This window comes from Rhinoraja longicauda, chromosome 20, assembly GCF_053455715.1.
Source record: "Rhinoraja longicauda isolate Sanriku21f chromosome 20, sRhiLon1.1, whole genome shotgun sequence".
Lineage (NCBI taxonomy): Eukaryota > Metazoa > Chordata > Chondrichthyes > Rajiformes > Arhynchobatidae > Rhinoraja > Rhinoraja longicauda.
In genome coordinates, this window is record NC_135972.1 from 5,700,340 (window position 1) to 5,713,346 (window position 13,007).

Consider the following 13,007-nt stretch of genomic DNA (forward strand, 5'->3'; position numbering starts at 1 on the left):
TATAAATCAGAAATCAAAAGTGTGAAAAAAAAATTAAGATGTCAAAGTGGATTAAGAATGGATAAAGCATTTAAGGATGACAACCAAATTACAGAAAAGCACCAATAATCAAGCATGATTGGAACTTGTGCTATCAGATTTCATTTTCTATATTATTAGATATTACTCCTATTAATGCCTAGGTATTTTTATTTTTTTAAACTTACTACTTAAATAAATACACCATACAGTGATAGATTTCCAAGTGAACCAGTTAACCTTAAATAAAGTGCAGGAACTGGAACCCCACTGAGTTCAAACAAATGATAACTGGTGAGCCAATGCTCAACCACTCAGTTTTCTGACTAGCCAGATAACAGATTAATGGGAATTTACTGTATCACTTTCCCACTTTTTCCAGACAGAAGAATTTAGGAAATGTAAACAGAGCTCATTTGGCCCCTCCTATCTATACTGTCATTTTATAAGATCATGGTTCATCTTTTATTGCTTCCCAATAACCCCAATGCATTACCCCAATCCATCAAATCCCTGAATATCCTAAAATCTATCAGTCTCCTTAAAAGAATCAGCTACCAAATGTCTACAGCTCTCGTGAGTAGGAAATTTCAAAGATTCACTACCTTCTGGATGATTTAAAACAAACATTTTTGCCCTAAATAGCTGACCACTTATTTTGAGACTTTGATTTCTCATTCCAAACACCCAAGCCAGGGGAAACAACTTTATATCTCCCCTGTTAAGCCCCATATATTTTAAATAAGATTATTTGTTATTTTTCCACATTCCTGAGAATGAGCCTAACCTAATTAATCTTTGTTCCAACTAGTCTATTGTAAATATATATTTTTGGTAAGGTGGCCAGATATGCTCACAGTATATTAGGTGCTGTCGCAACAGGGCCCTGTATAATTGCAGGAAGATTCTTTACTCTCACTAAAATCTTTATATAATAGTCAAAATAGTGATTGCCTTCCTAATTTGAAATTACCAATGTATTCAATATTGATTTTTGAGTCCGTTAAAGCACACCTTTCCAAGAGAAATTAATTTAAGCAAAATGTTTTTTTGAGAAATAGGCAAACTTAACTTGATCTATGTACTGAAATTAAAAACTGAAACTATTGTCATTCGTAAAAAGTCCCAAGAAATCACTGGAATATGTAAGCAAAATTTCAGCCTAATATATCACCCAAAAGCGTGGCATTTCTAGAATCCCTATGACAACCTAATAGGTATTAGAGGCAAAGATAGGCACAAAATGCTGGAGAAACTCTGCAGGACGGACCCTTCTTGACCCGAAATGTCACCCATTCCTTCTCTCCAGAGATGCTGCCTGTCCTGCTGAGTTACTCCAGCATTTTGTGTCTATCTTCGGTTTAACCAGCATCTGCAGTTCCTTCCTACACGCTGGTTATTAGAGGCAACTTATTTGCGACTTGATTCCAAAATATCGTGATCTAGAGGCAAGTAAATCATTATTCAAGTAAAGTTGACAACCAATGGCTTCTATACCCCTAGATAGTACTTCATGCTGTTCCATAATTTAAATCATTTATTTTAAATATCTTACCGATATTAGCAACTCATGACTACAAATATAAGAGTCATACTGTAGTGGATGACAGCTATGAATAATTTACCAACTAAGGTTTCAGATAACTTTCAAAGTGAAAATCTTAGTTGGATTTACATCTCAGCTGACAATGACTCAAATTTAATAAGTGTCAGGAACTAGTTTTAGAAACTTTTTCTTCCAATACAACTTATATTCAATGTGCACGCACATTAAATGTATATTTGACACGGCTTAAAGCAATTTTCAATATTAAGTTCATTTTATATCAAATAGTACAAAATAACTTTTACTTCTCTTAGTTGATGATTTTCTTTATCTTTTTGATCAATTATGTTTTCTAACTGGTTCACAAGCATCTCTGCTTCAGCTAGTCGCCTTATTCGCTCATGGTCCTCTTCTGTCGCCTTTGAGGAAAGTGCTTTGCTCTGTAGCATTTCTAGGAGTTTTTTAATTGACTCATCGCGGGCACTAAGGGTTTGTTTCTGAGTCTCAATGCGCAACTCCATTTCCTCCAGAGTCTTGCGCAATAGGAATAGCTCCTTAGCCTGACGTTCATGTTCAGCGTGAAGATGATGGAAATTTTCCTCAGTCAACTCAATGACAAATGGTTCACTGGTTCGGATGCTGTTGTCCTGCTGAAGGAGTTGGTTCAGATCCCGCTGGATTCGGAGTTCATCCTGCAATGCTTGAATAGTCATCTGAAGGTGCTGTAACCCAGAAAGAAATAGTTACATAAAAATGTCTACAAAATGTTCAATATCTTACCACACATAAATTTTATGCTTCGTTTTCAATTTTTTTTAAAATTGCCTGAAATAACGTACTAAAATAATGATTTATAGAGAGCAAAATCATGGCTAGGTGATTAGTCTAAGCATGCACTGGAATCTGATTCTGCTACAACTCAAACTGACATAATGGGATGTAATTAAGTGAAATGCTTTTCGATTACTTAAAAAAAGACGACTCCACTCCAAATCGTCTGTCTCCACTAAAGTGGCAGCAGGACAGTCAGATACTGCATTTGGACAGCTATAGTTGAATAATTGTTATTTATCACAAAAGCTTGAATTACATTTATTAGAACAGTCTTACTCTTTCCAGGCAATTATTTCCAATGGATAATCACTGATATAATATTGGAAAATACATTCCCGTTTATGAATTCAAGATTACTTTACAAAATGACAATCAATTTACATTATAAGCAATTTCACCACACTTGCACTGCAGCTTATACAGAGTAAATGGCTGACAAAGTAATTATTGAAGATATCAATTATCCTCTTTTTTTAAAAATTGTAACATCACCATAATCCTTTCCAACTATACCAAAACTTAGACATTAAGGTTCAGCTTTTCAAGGTTGAGTCAGAAATTATTAATCTGCAAACATTATACACAGGATCCAATCCAAGACTATGGTATTATGTGAAGATAGTGGAAGAATGTTATTCATTGTAATATACAAGCCAAGTGACCAATACTAAAGACAGATGGGGCAGGGAGGGTCATATAGAAAAACTGAAGCTAGCAAGATATTGAACAGTTTTTCATAACTCTAGATTTAAATGTTTCAGTGGTTTTACTCATTTCTGCTCTCATCCTAGCCAAAACAATGTTAAGGTTGACTATGTCTTCTCACAGCACCATATTAAATGGATTTCTGTCTGGGTGGGGCACAGGGAAGGGGGAAATGACCTTTTTCTCTCCCCCCCCCCCCCCCCCCCCTCCCTCCCCCGTAGTGGAAGGCATAGTGTTAAGGTGAAAGGGACAAAGTTTAAAAGGAGATCTGCCAGGCAAATTTTGTTTTCCTGTCCACATAGTGAGTGATAGCTGCCAGGAAAGGTGGTGGAGGAGGCAGGAATGATAGTGACATTTAAGAGGCTTTTAGATAGGCACACAAATATGCAGGGAATGCCTGTTCCTGTGCTTTGCCTGTTCCTGTGCTTTGCTTTTCTATTTTCTTTGTCTTTATAAGCTGTCTGCACATTTTATTTGATTATTTACATAAGAACTGCACTGCTGAAATGTTTGGTTCAGTTTTTCCAACTATGATTACTCACCACTGTTCATAATGATTCAAACAGTTCAGCTGTGCAGTACACTTGACTGCTCAATGTTTCAATCCTTCTCTATTATGCATTAATGATTGATCTCACAAAATGCAAGTCATATCGATTTCCTTTCAAATAACCATTCATTACCCTCTAAAAAGGATAATAAATTAATGGATTACAAAACCAACTATACCATGTCGACTTCAAATCAATGGATCTAATCATTTACACAAGTTAGAGAACGGAAATAGAATTTGTATCCAAAACAGAAATAGGCCATTCAGACCCTCAAGCCTATTCCACCATTCAATAATGTGATGCCCAATTTATAGCTCATCTGCACTTTCTCACTTTGTGCATATGTCCAAATAAAATGTTGACATTCGAATTGAAAAAAAATCAATCCGCTGGTCCATATTCATTGCCCGTTTTGGGAGAGAATTCCACATTTCAATTACTTAAGTATTCAAAGTGTTTCCTGGTTTTTGAGATAGAGTCTCAAATTTCTGGATCAGCAATTTCACTGGATGTATCTTTTATCATTTTTAAATATCAGCCTCTTTTGGGGGAAAAGAGAATGCCACAATTTATGAAGACCGCTTCATGCTTTTACACTCATCTGTCCCATAATTTAAGTTTCAAGTGCTGGTATAAATGCAGTTAAAATATATGAAATTTTCCTCAGATGCAATGCCAGTACTGATTAGGTTTTTAGATGGCACCTCATCAAGGCTGTGCAAATGAAACACTAATTTTTAACCAAACCTTGCATATTTCTTAAATCTTAACCCCATTTTAATTTCCAGATCTTTATTTTAGCTTTAATGGTTCATTTAAAACTCAAAAACAAAAAAAAAACAAATGCAGATCCTGTAAATCCAATTTTTTTTTAAAACTGCAAATGCTGAAAATATTTAGCAGTTATGCAGTAACTGCAGACAGAAAAAGAGTTCATATTTCTGATCAATGACCTTCCATTGGAATTGGGAAATAATTCCTAAAGTCAGACTTGAATAATATTTGAATTAAATGGTGAAATTATCACTAACTGAACCATAAATGACATCAAGGTCAGAAGATTTGTTTGCAGGGAGGGTGGACGTGAAAGAAAGGAAAAAGACACATTTATACATATTTAGGACCAATATCCCTGCAATAGAGGAACTAATGGCCAAATTAACATGGAGCAAATGTACAATGTGGGAAGAAAAAAATTGTAAAAGAAATACATTGGGACAGAAGCAACTACCTTGCTCTTCCCCCGAATGGAACGTAATATCAACCTAAACAGACAACACAATTTAAATATTGTGTCTGAGAGCCGGCATCTGAATTCCTGCATTTGCTTTTACACCGCGGGGCGGTATTGGACTTAATCTTGGGAAATGAGGCCGGACAGGTGGCTGAAGTGTCAGTGGCAGACCATTTTGGTGACAGTGATCACAATTCAGTGATATTTAAGGTGGTAATGGAAAAGGATAAAGAGGGACCAGAGGAAAGAGGAAAATTTCTAAATTGGGGCAATGCCGATTTTAATCTGATAAGGCAGAAGTTGGCCCTGGTGGAGTGGGATCAGCTTCTCGTGGGGAGGACCGCATCAAAACAGTGGGAGTCATTCAAAGGAATAATTGAAAAAGTACAGAGGAAGCATGTTCCCCTAAAGTTCAAGGGTGGGACAAACAAGTCCAAAGAACCTTGGATGTCGAACGATATAGTAGGATTGATTCGAAAAAAAAGGGGGGCTTTTGGAAGGCATAAAGAACTTAAGGCACAGACATCATTAGAGGAATACAGAAGGTGTAGGGCAGTTCTTCAAAAAGAAATTAGGAGAGCAAAAAGGGGCCATGAGATAGCACTAGCGGGCAAAATAAAAGAAAATCCCAAAGTGTTCTATAAGTATATCAAGGGTAAGAGGATATGGAGGGAAAGAGTGGGGCCCATCAGGGACCATAGTGGAAAGCTGTGTGTGGAGCCAGAGGATGTAGATGTTTTAAATGATTTTTTTGCATCTGTTTTTACGAGGGAGGAGGGCGATGCAGACTTAGAAATGGAGCAGGAGGGTTGTGATGTTCTTGAGCATATTGCTATTGACAGGGAGGCAGTGCTGGAGGCTCTGGCAGGCTTAAAAGTGGATAAGTCTCCGGGCCCTGACGAGATGTATCCCAGGATGCTGAGAGAGGCAAGGGAGGAGATTGCAGGGGCTCTGGCACAAATTTTCAGAGCCTCTCTTGCAACAGGGGATGTACCGGAGGACTGGAGGATAGCTAATGTGGTGCCATTATTTAAAAAGGGCAGTAGGGATAAACCTGGGAACTACAGGCCGGTGAGTCTGACATCGGTGGTGGGGAAGCTGCTAGAAAAGATTCTGAGGGACAGAATCAGTCTTCACTTGGAGGATCAAGGGTTAATTAAGGATAGTCAACATGGCTTTGTTAAGGGAAGGTTGTGTCTGACTAACTTGATTGAATTTTTTGAAGGGGTGACCAAGGAGGTAGATGGGGGTAGTGCAGTGGATGTGGTATACATGGATTTCAGTAAGGCTTTTGACAAGGTCCCACACAGGAGACTAGTCAAGAAGGTAAGAGCCCATGGGATCCAGGGCACCTTGGCAAAATGGATAAAAAACTGGCTTAGTGACAGAAGGCAGAGGGTGATGGTAGAAGGGTGCTTCTGTGACTGGAGGCCGGTGTCCAGTGGGGTGCCGCAGGGATCGGTGTTGGGTCCCTTACTGTTTGTAATCTACATAAATGATCTGGATGTCAACGTACAGGGCATGATCAGCAATTTTGCAGATGACACAAAGGTAGGGGGGGGTGGTGAATAGCGAAGAAGGGATCTGCAAGCTGCAGGAAGATATAGATGAGATGGTCAGATGGGCGGAGCAGTGGCAGATGGAATTTAATCCTGAAAAGTACGAGGTGATGCACTTTGGCAGAAATAACTTGGAGAGGGAGTACACCATGAATGGAAGGACCCTAGGGAAGACAGGGGTACAGAGGGACCTTGGAGTACAGGTACACAAGTCCTTGAAGGCAGCAGGACAGGTGGATAGGGTGGTTAAAAAGGCATATGGGTTACTGGCCTTCATTAGCCGGGGCATCGAATATAAAAGTAGGGGGGTAATGATGGAATTGTACAGAACACTGGTGAGGCCACAGCTGGAGTATTGTGTACAGTTCTGGTCACCACATTATAGAAAGGATGTGATAGCTTTGGAGAGGGTGCAGAGGAGATTCAACAGGATGCTGCCAGGGATGAAGGGCCTCGGCTATGAGGAGAGACTGGGCAGACTGGGGTTGTTTTCCCTGGAGCAGAGAAGGCTGAGAGGGGACATGATCGAGGTGTACAAGATCATGAGGGGCATGGATAAGGTAGATGGCGGGGAACTTCTTCCACTGGTGGAAGGTTCAACAACGAGGGGACATAGATACAGGGTAAGGGGAGGGAGGTTTCGGGGGGATGTGAGAAAGAACTTTTTCACCCAGAGGGTGGTTGGAGTCTGGAACTCACTGCCTGGGGTGGTGGTGGAGGCGGGAACACTCACAACGTTTCAGAGGCATTTGGATGGGCACTTGAAATGCTACAACATTCAGGGCTACGGTCCAAATGCGGGAAAATGGGATTAAAATTAGACTGTGTTTGGTAACGGGCGGCGCGGACACGATGGGCCGAAGGGCCTCTTTCTGTGCTGTAGGGCTGTAGGACTCTATGACTCTATGACCGTTTGAGCTCAAGACTTGACCATCATTCTGTGAGGATTTAAGCAGCAGATGGTTCGAGAGAAAGATGATATTGCATGCAATTAGATAGTCTTGGTAACAGGGTATGAGGTTTCAAGTTCACAATTTAGATTCTCTAATTTGTAAATCACAATGTTGCTCACGCAAAATATGCTCCATTTTTATATTTAAAACATCTTTTACGAAAAAAATCATTTACAACAAAGTTGGTCCCATAAAATCAGGTGTGTTTGCAAAAGCCATTGCGTGTGTATTAGACATGAAGATTCACTATCCACCTGCTGGAACCCCTTTATAGTTTTAAGTGGGGTAAGAAAAATTAAGCAGCTGTACAAAGGGAAAATGCATATCTGAGAATATACAACATCACTATCCACTCTTCTGAAAGCAAATTTCTAAAAATGTTTAGATCATTGAGATTTAACAGATAAAGTAAACTTCCTTACAAACTAAACAACTAGTTACTACACAGAATAGATGGAGAAACATGCATAGTGATAAGCAAACTGTCCAATCATTGAAACAATATTGAAATCTTTAAGGAAAGGGATAGAAAATATATATTTTATATGTTTGCCTCCCTGGTGGACTGTGTACTGATTTATCACAGTATAAGGATAAGGGGGAAGTCTTTTAGGACCGAGATGAGAAAGTTTTTTTTCACACAGAGTGGTGAATCTGTGGAATTCTCTGCCAGAGGATAGTTGAGGCCAGTTAATTGGCTATATTTAAGAGGGAGTTAGATGTGGCCCTTGTGGCTAAAGGGATCAGGGGGTATGGAGAGAAGGCAGATACAGGATACTGAGTAGGATGATCAGCCATGATCATATTGAATGGCGGTGCAAGCTCAAAGGGCCGAATGGCCTACTCCTGCACCTATTTTCTATGTTTCTATGTTATCACATCATTTTTTGTGGGGAGAAGAGGCGAGGGGATGACAAGATGCTGAAAAAAAAGTAGAAAACATTTAGTTTCATTCCATCCCCCCCCCCCATGTCTATCAAACAAATATGGAAGATTATCCAAAAACATACCAGCTATAAAAAGCAAGATAAATTCAATCCAGCGTACTGTCAAGACGTGAGCAATAAACAAACTGCTGGAGGAACTCAGCAAATCAGGTAGCATTTGTAGGTAGCAAGGAAGTGGAAAGATTACATTTTGGGCTGGAACCCTTCTTCAGATTGATTCATAAATTCAAAAAGCAAACTATATTTGCAACATTAAACTTGAAAGACAAGTACCAAGTAACATGTGCTGTACAAATGCTAGTGAAAGCCCAAATCAAGACGGGAGACTTCAACCACCTGTACTTAATATTCATTGGCATAACTACAGAATGTCCAACATGAACTTCCCAGAGACACCAATGAGTAAAAGCTTAAACTGACGAAAATATTGTGGCTACAAACGCGAGACATCAAATCCCTGCAACAAGTGTCTCATCTCAGACACATCAAAGCCTTTCCTCCATCATCACTGAATAAAGTCTGGAGTATGATGGAATATTTTGCAATAAACAAAGTTCTAGAGGAAGTCAGCAGGTCAGTCAGCATCTGGAATGGACAGATGCTGTTTCAGGTCAGGACCCTTCTCCAGGCTTAGTGGAGTAGACGGGAGTAGTTGGAAAAGAGAGCTGGGTGTGGGACAAAGTCTGGCAAGCGATACATGGATATAGGTGGGTTTGGAGTTGGTTTGAAGGCAGATATAAAGCAGAGGGAGGAATATGGGTGGAAGTGGACAGGAGTAGGGGAAAGAGGGAAGAGAGGGATAAAAGGGAAAGAGGGGAATAGGTAAATTGGGTACTTGGTGATGGGAGGTAAATATATGGAGGAGAAGAAAGGTGCATCACTATTTCCTTCTCACATCAACATCTCCTCACAGCCCACTCCCCTGACCAACCATTTCTAGACATTTTCATTTCCCACACAATCCATTTTGAATTCTCCATTCCCTTTACCCACTCTAATCCCACTTTGTCTGAACAAATGTGAGAGATCAAGTGTCCTGCTACGTGTCAATCAGTCACCCACCCCATCTCCTCCTTGACTGTATCTACTGAGCATTTGCCAGGCTGTATACCACCTTGACAACTCCAAAGTCTGTTCCTGTCCTTGCTCACTAAGCTGGTTACACTGGCTGTCATAAGCCAAGTGCTTTTCACTGACACATGCTTTAATACTGTGATGCTGACTTTCCAAATTTAATTACACTATTTTAACTGTTCTTCAGCTAAACAGGAGACTCCAGTTTTTTGAAGTTGGTGTACAGCACGTCCTGTTACATGGACTCCAAAGAAGCATAGCTGCTGTTTATTTCTAAATGAAGCATTCAAATAAAAATCCTTTACCCGCACCAATCAGAAGAAGAATGGGAGATGACAAATCTTTGGCAAGATAGACTAAACAAATACACCGAAGATTGCAAGGAGTGCTGAGTAGCAAAACCATGATATTTATACATTTAAATGCAACTAAAAATACTTACCCTAGTTAAAATAAAATGCAGTTCTGGTGTGCCTTTGGAAGCAGTTTAGATTGCAACAAATGTATAGGACAAGCACTATCTCTATATAATTAGTCCCAAAAACTGTTTTCACACACCAAGGACAAGATATGACCACAGTCAATCAAGCAAAGTCAAGTTTATTGTCACATGCACATTTACGATGAGGTACAGGCACAATGAAAATCCTGCCAGCTTTGACTCTGACACCACACAAAAACAAATTTCACAAGACAGTGAAAAGAGAAGAAAACGTTTGTGCCAAAAAGCAAGACATTAGTGGAAGATATAATTAGAAAAAGTTCATAGTAGTGCAAGAGATGGTCGGAAGTGTACTGTTGTCAAGGTAGTATTGGGTTGCGCGAGTCAGCCCAAAAATCTGATGGTTGTAAAAAGTAGACACAAAATGCTGAACAAACAACAGGGAATCGAGTACCATCCCCTGTGCCACACTACTATTCACAACCTCCCCCCACCCCCCACTCCACAACCACTCTTTAAATCTTTCCAACAAGCCAATTTTGCATCCAATTGGCCAGCTAACCCCAACACAGTTGTTGAGTGCTTGGGAATTTTTGTATATTGAGATATTCAGGTTATGACAACACATTAAGGCGGCACCAAAATAAAAGATCAGCCATGATCTTACTGAATTATGGAGCATGTCCAAGGAGTCGAATGGTTGAGCCCTACTTTCAAGTCCAATGACTGAGAATGGCTCAGTCATAAGAAAATAGAATTATGACTCCTACTTCTATTTCTCATAACTCAGTCTTTCAGGCTGAGATGTAATCTAAAAGAGGTCCTAAAAATTACAAATCCACAACTGAAATAGAGGAGCGAAGAGAAAATATTTCCAATGTATGGGTCAAACATAGAGGTCATTAATACAAGGTAGTCATCGAATTGTACATATGCATACAAGAATGGACGGGTAAACTACAGGGAAGTAATCATTTGGTATTTTCTCCAACCACGCAACTTCATTGCACATAGGCATCACATCAAAATTTCAATTAGTAAAAATCAATGATTTAATTACATTTTGATTTTGACATTGTTGGTTCCTTCTTCACAAAGATGTGGCCTGATCTGCCAAGTATTTCTCGCATTATCTGTATTTATTTTGTAGTTTGTTATCAATTTCAAGTTTAAGAAACTATAATGATTTGGATGAGAACATACAGGTCAAGATTAGCAAGTTTGCTGATGATACAAAAGTTAGTGGTTTGCAGATAGTGAAGATGGTTGTGAATGATTGCAGCAGGATCTGGATCGATTGGCCAGGTGGGCAGAGGAATGGTTGATGGAATTTAATGCAGAGAAGTGTAAGATGTTGCATTTTGGGACGTCGAACAAGGGCAGGACCTACACAGTAAATGGTAGGCCTCTGGGTAGTGTTGTCGAGCAGAAGGATCATGCAGTACAGGTGCATGGTTCCTTGAAGGTCGAATCACAGGCAGATAAGGTGGTCAAAAAGGCTTTTGGTCTTCATCAGTTAGGGTATTGAGTATAGAAGTTGGGAGGTCATGTTGCAGTTGTATAAGACGTCGGTGAGACCGCATTTAGAATATTGTGTTCAGTTCTGAGCATCATGTTATAGGAAAGATATTGTCAAGCTTGAAAGGGTTCAGAAAAGATTTACGTGATTGTTGCCAGGACTAGAAGGTGTGAGCTATAGGGAGAGGTTGAGTAGGCTGGGTCTATTCCATGGAGTGCAGGAGGATGAGGGGGGATCTTATAGAGGTGTATAAGATCATGAAAGGAATAGATCGGGTAGATACACAGAATCTTTTGCCCAGAGTATGGGAACCGAGGACCAGAGGACATAGGTTCAAGGTGAAGGGGAAAAGATTTAATAGGAATCCGAGGGGTAACTTTTTCCACACAAAGAGTGGAGGGTGTGTGGATCAAGCTGCCAGTGGAGGTAATTGAGGCTGGGACTATCCCATCATTTAAGAAACAGTTAGGCAGGTACATGGATAGGACAGGTTTGGAGGGATATGGACCAAGCGCAGGCAAGTGGAACCAGTGTAGCTGAGACATTGTTGGCTGGTGTGGGCGAGTTGGGCCGAAGGGCCGGTTTCCACACGGTTTCACTCTATGACACACACAAAATATTAATTTACCTATTCTGCGCATAGAAGCTGAATGTTAATGGACATGCACTAGTATTCGTTTTTTGCTTCCGATGATCATCTGTCGGACTTTTATAGTTTACAAAATTTAAATTAGTTGTAGACATTTCAAATTTATTGTTGTGGTTTTACATCTCAAATATCTAAAAAACTGAATCCCACCTGATTTTCATCCTGTTGAACCCGAAATTGCTCTTTCCAAATAGTCATCTTTGCCACCTCATCTTTACGAAGTGCTCGCTCCTTCTTCAGCTCTGGACTCCAAAATGTTTTGATACTGTTCATGGAGGAGCTGAGCTTTCCCTCTTTCATGTCAACTTCTTTTCGAAGCAGATCATTCTCACGGAGGACTTCCTTCAATTGTGACTGCAGATCCATAATTGTATTATCCCTTGCCTGCCGCAATGAATGTGGTACAGTAGAGGCTAAGCTTGTTGTCAGTAGGTGATGTTCGCCAAAAGCTATGGCATCACTAGCCACACCAGTTGTGGCAATGTTTGGACTGCTTCCCATGGTATTCATCCTAACACCGAATGGCAAGCGTCCAGAAGCTCTACCCAATGTCATTGTCGTCTTGGGCGAATCTACACCAACATGGTCATGATCACTTAAATACATGGGGCTGGAAGTAGCATATGCAGCATTCAGTGACTGGATATTCTCCATTGACAAAGTTTTTCCACCGCCGCTACCAGTATTAGCACCAGAATTGCCTCCAGTGCTGTTTGTTCGCCGGTGGCCCAGTCGTGGTGACCTTGGTAGTCTTGGTGAGCGTCCAGGACTCTGGTTACTTTGCTCCATTTTACCCACCGACCGCGAGCTTCCATGCATAGCTGAACAGAATTCAAATATGTTCTTGACCAATTAAACAAAACTAGATCCTCTCTGTTTGACTTCAGTTTTACAAGTTTGTCAGACTCAGCACATTCTATTGAAATATGATTGGACGTCCATGCCAGGCCATTGAAATTTCATCTATTTTAAA

The 13,007-nt window shown here is 40.1% G+C and overlaps 1 protein-coding gene across 3 annotated transcripts in view; it reads right to left on the reverse strand.

Moving 5' to 3' along the window:
* LOC144603518 (ELKS/Rab6-interacting/CAST family member 1-like) overlaps window positions 1-13,007 on the reverse strand; it is a 422,464-nt gene that overhangs the window by 393,269 nt on the left and 16,188 nt on the right. For all 3 annotated transcript variants that reach the window (XM_078416811.1, XM_078416813.1, XM_078416812.1), the window contains exons 2-3: window positions 12,185-12,997; window positions 1,870-2,286 (exon numbers count right to left, since the gene is read on the reverse strand). In XM_078416811.1, coding sequence (XP_078272937.1) covers window positions 1,870-2,286; window positions 12,185-12,853 — 1,086 coding nt within the window. In that variant the 5' untranslated portion in view covers window positions 12,854-12,997. The remainder of the gene's footprint in view (window positions 1-1,869; window positions 2,287-12,184; window positions 12,998-13,007) is intronic.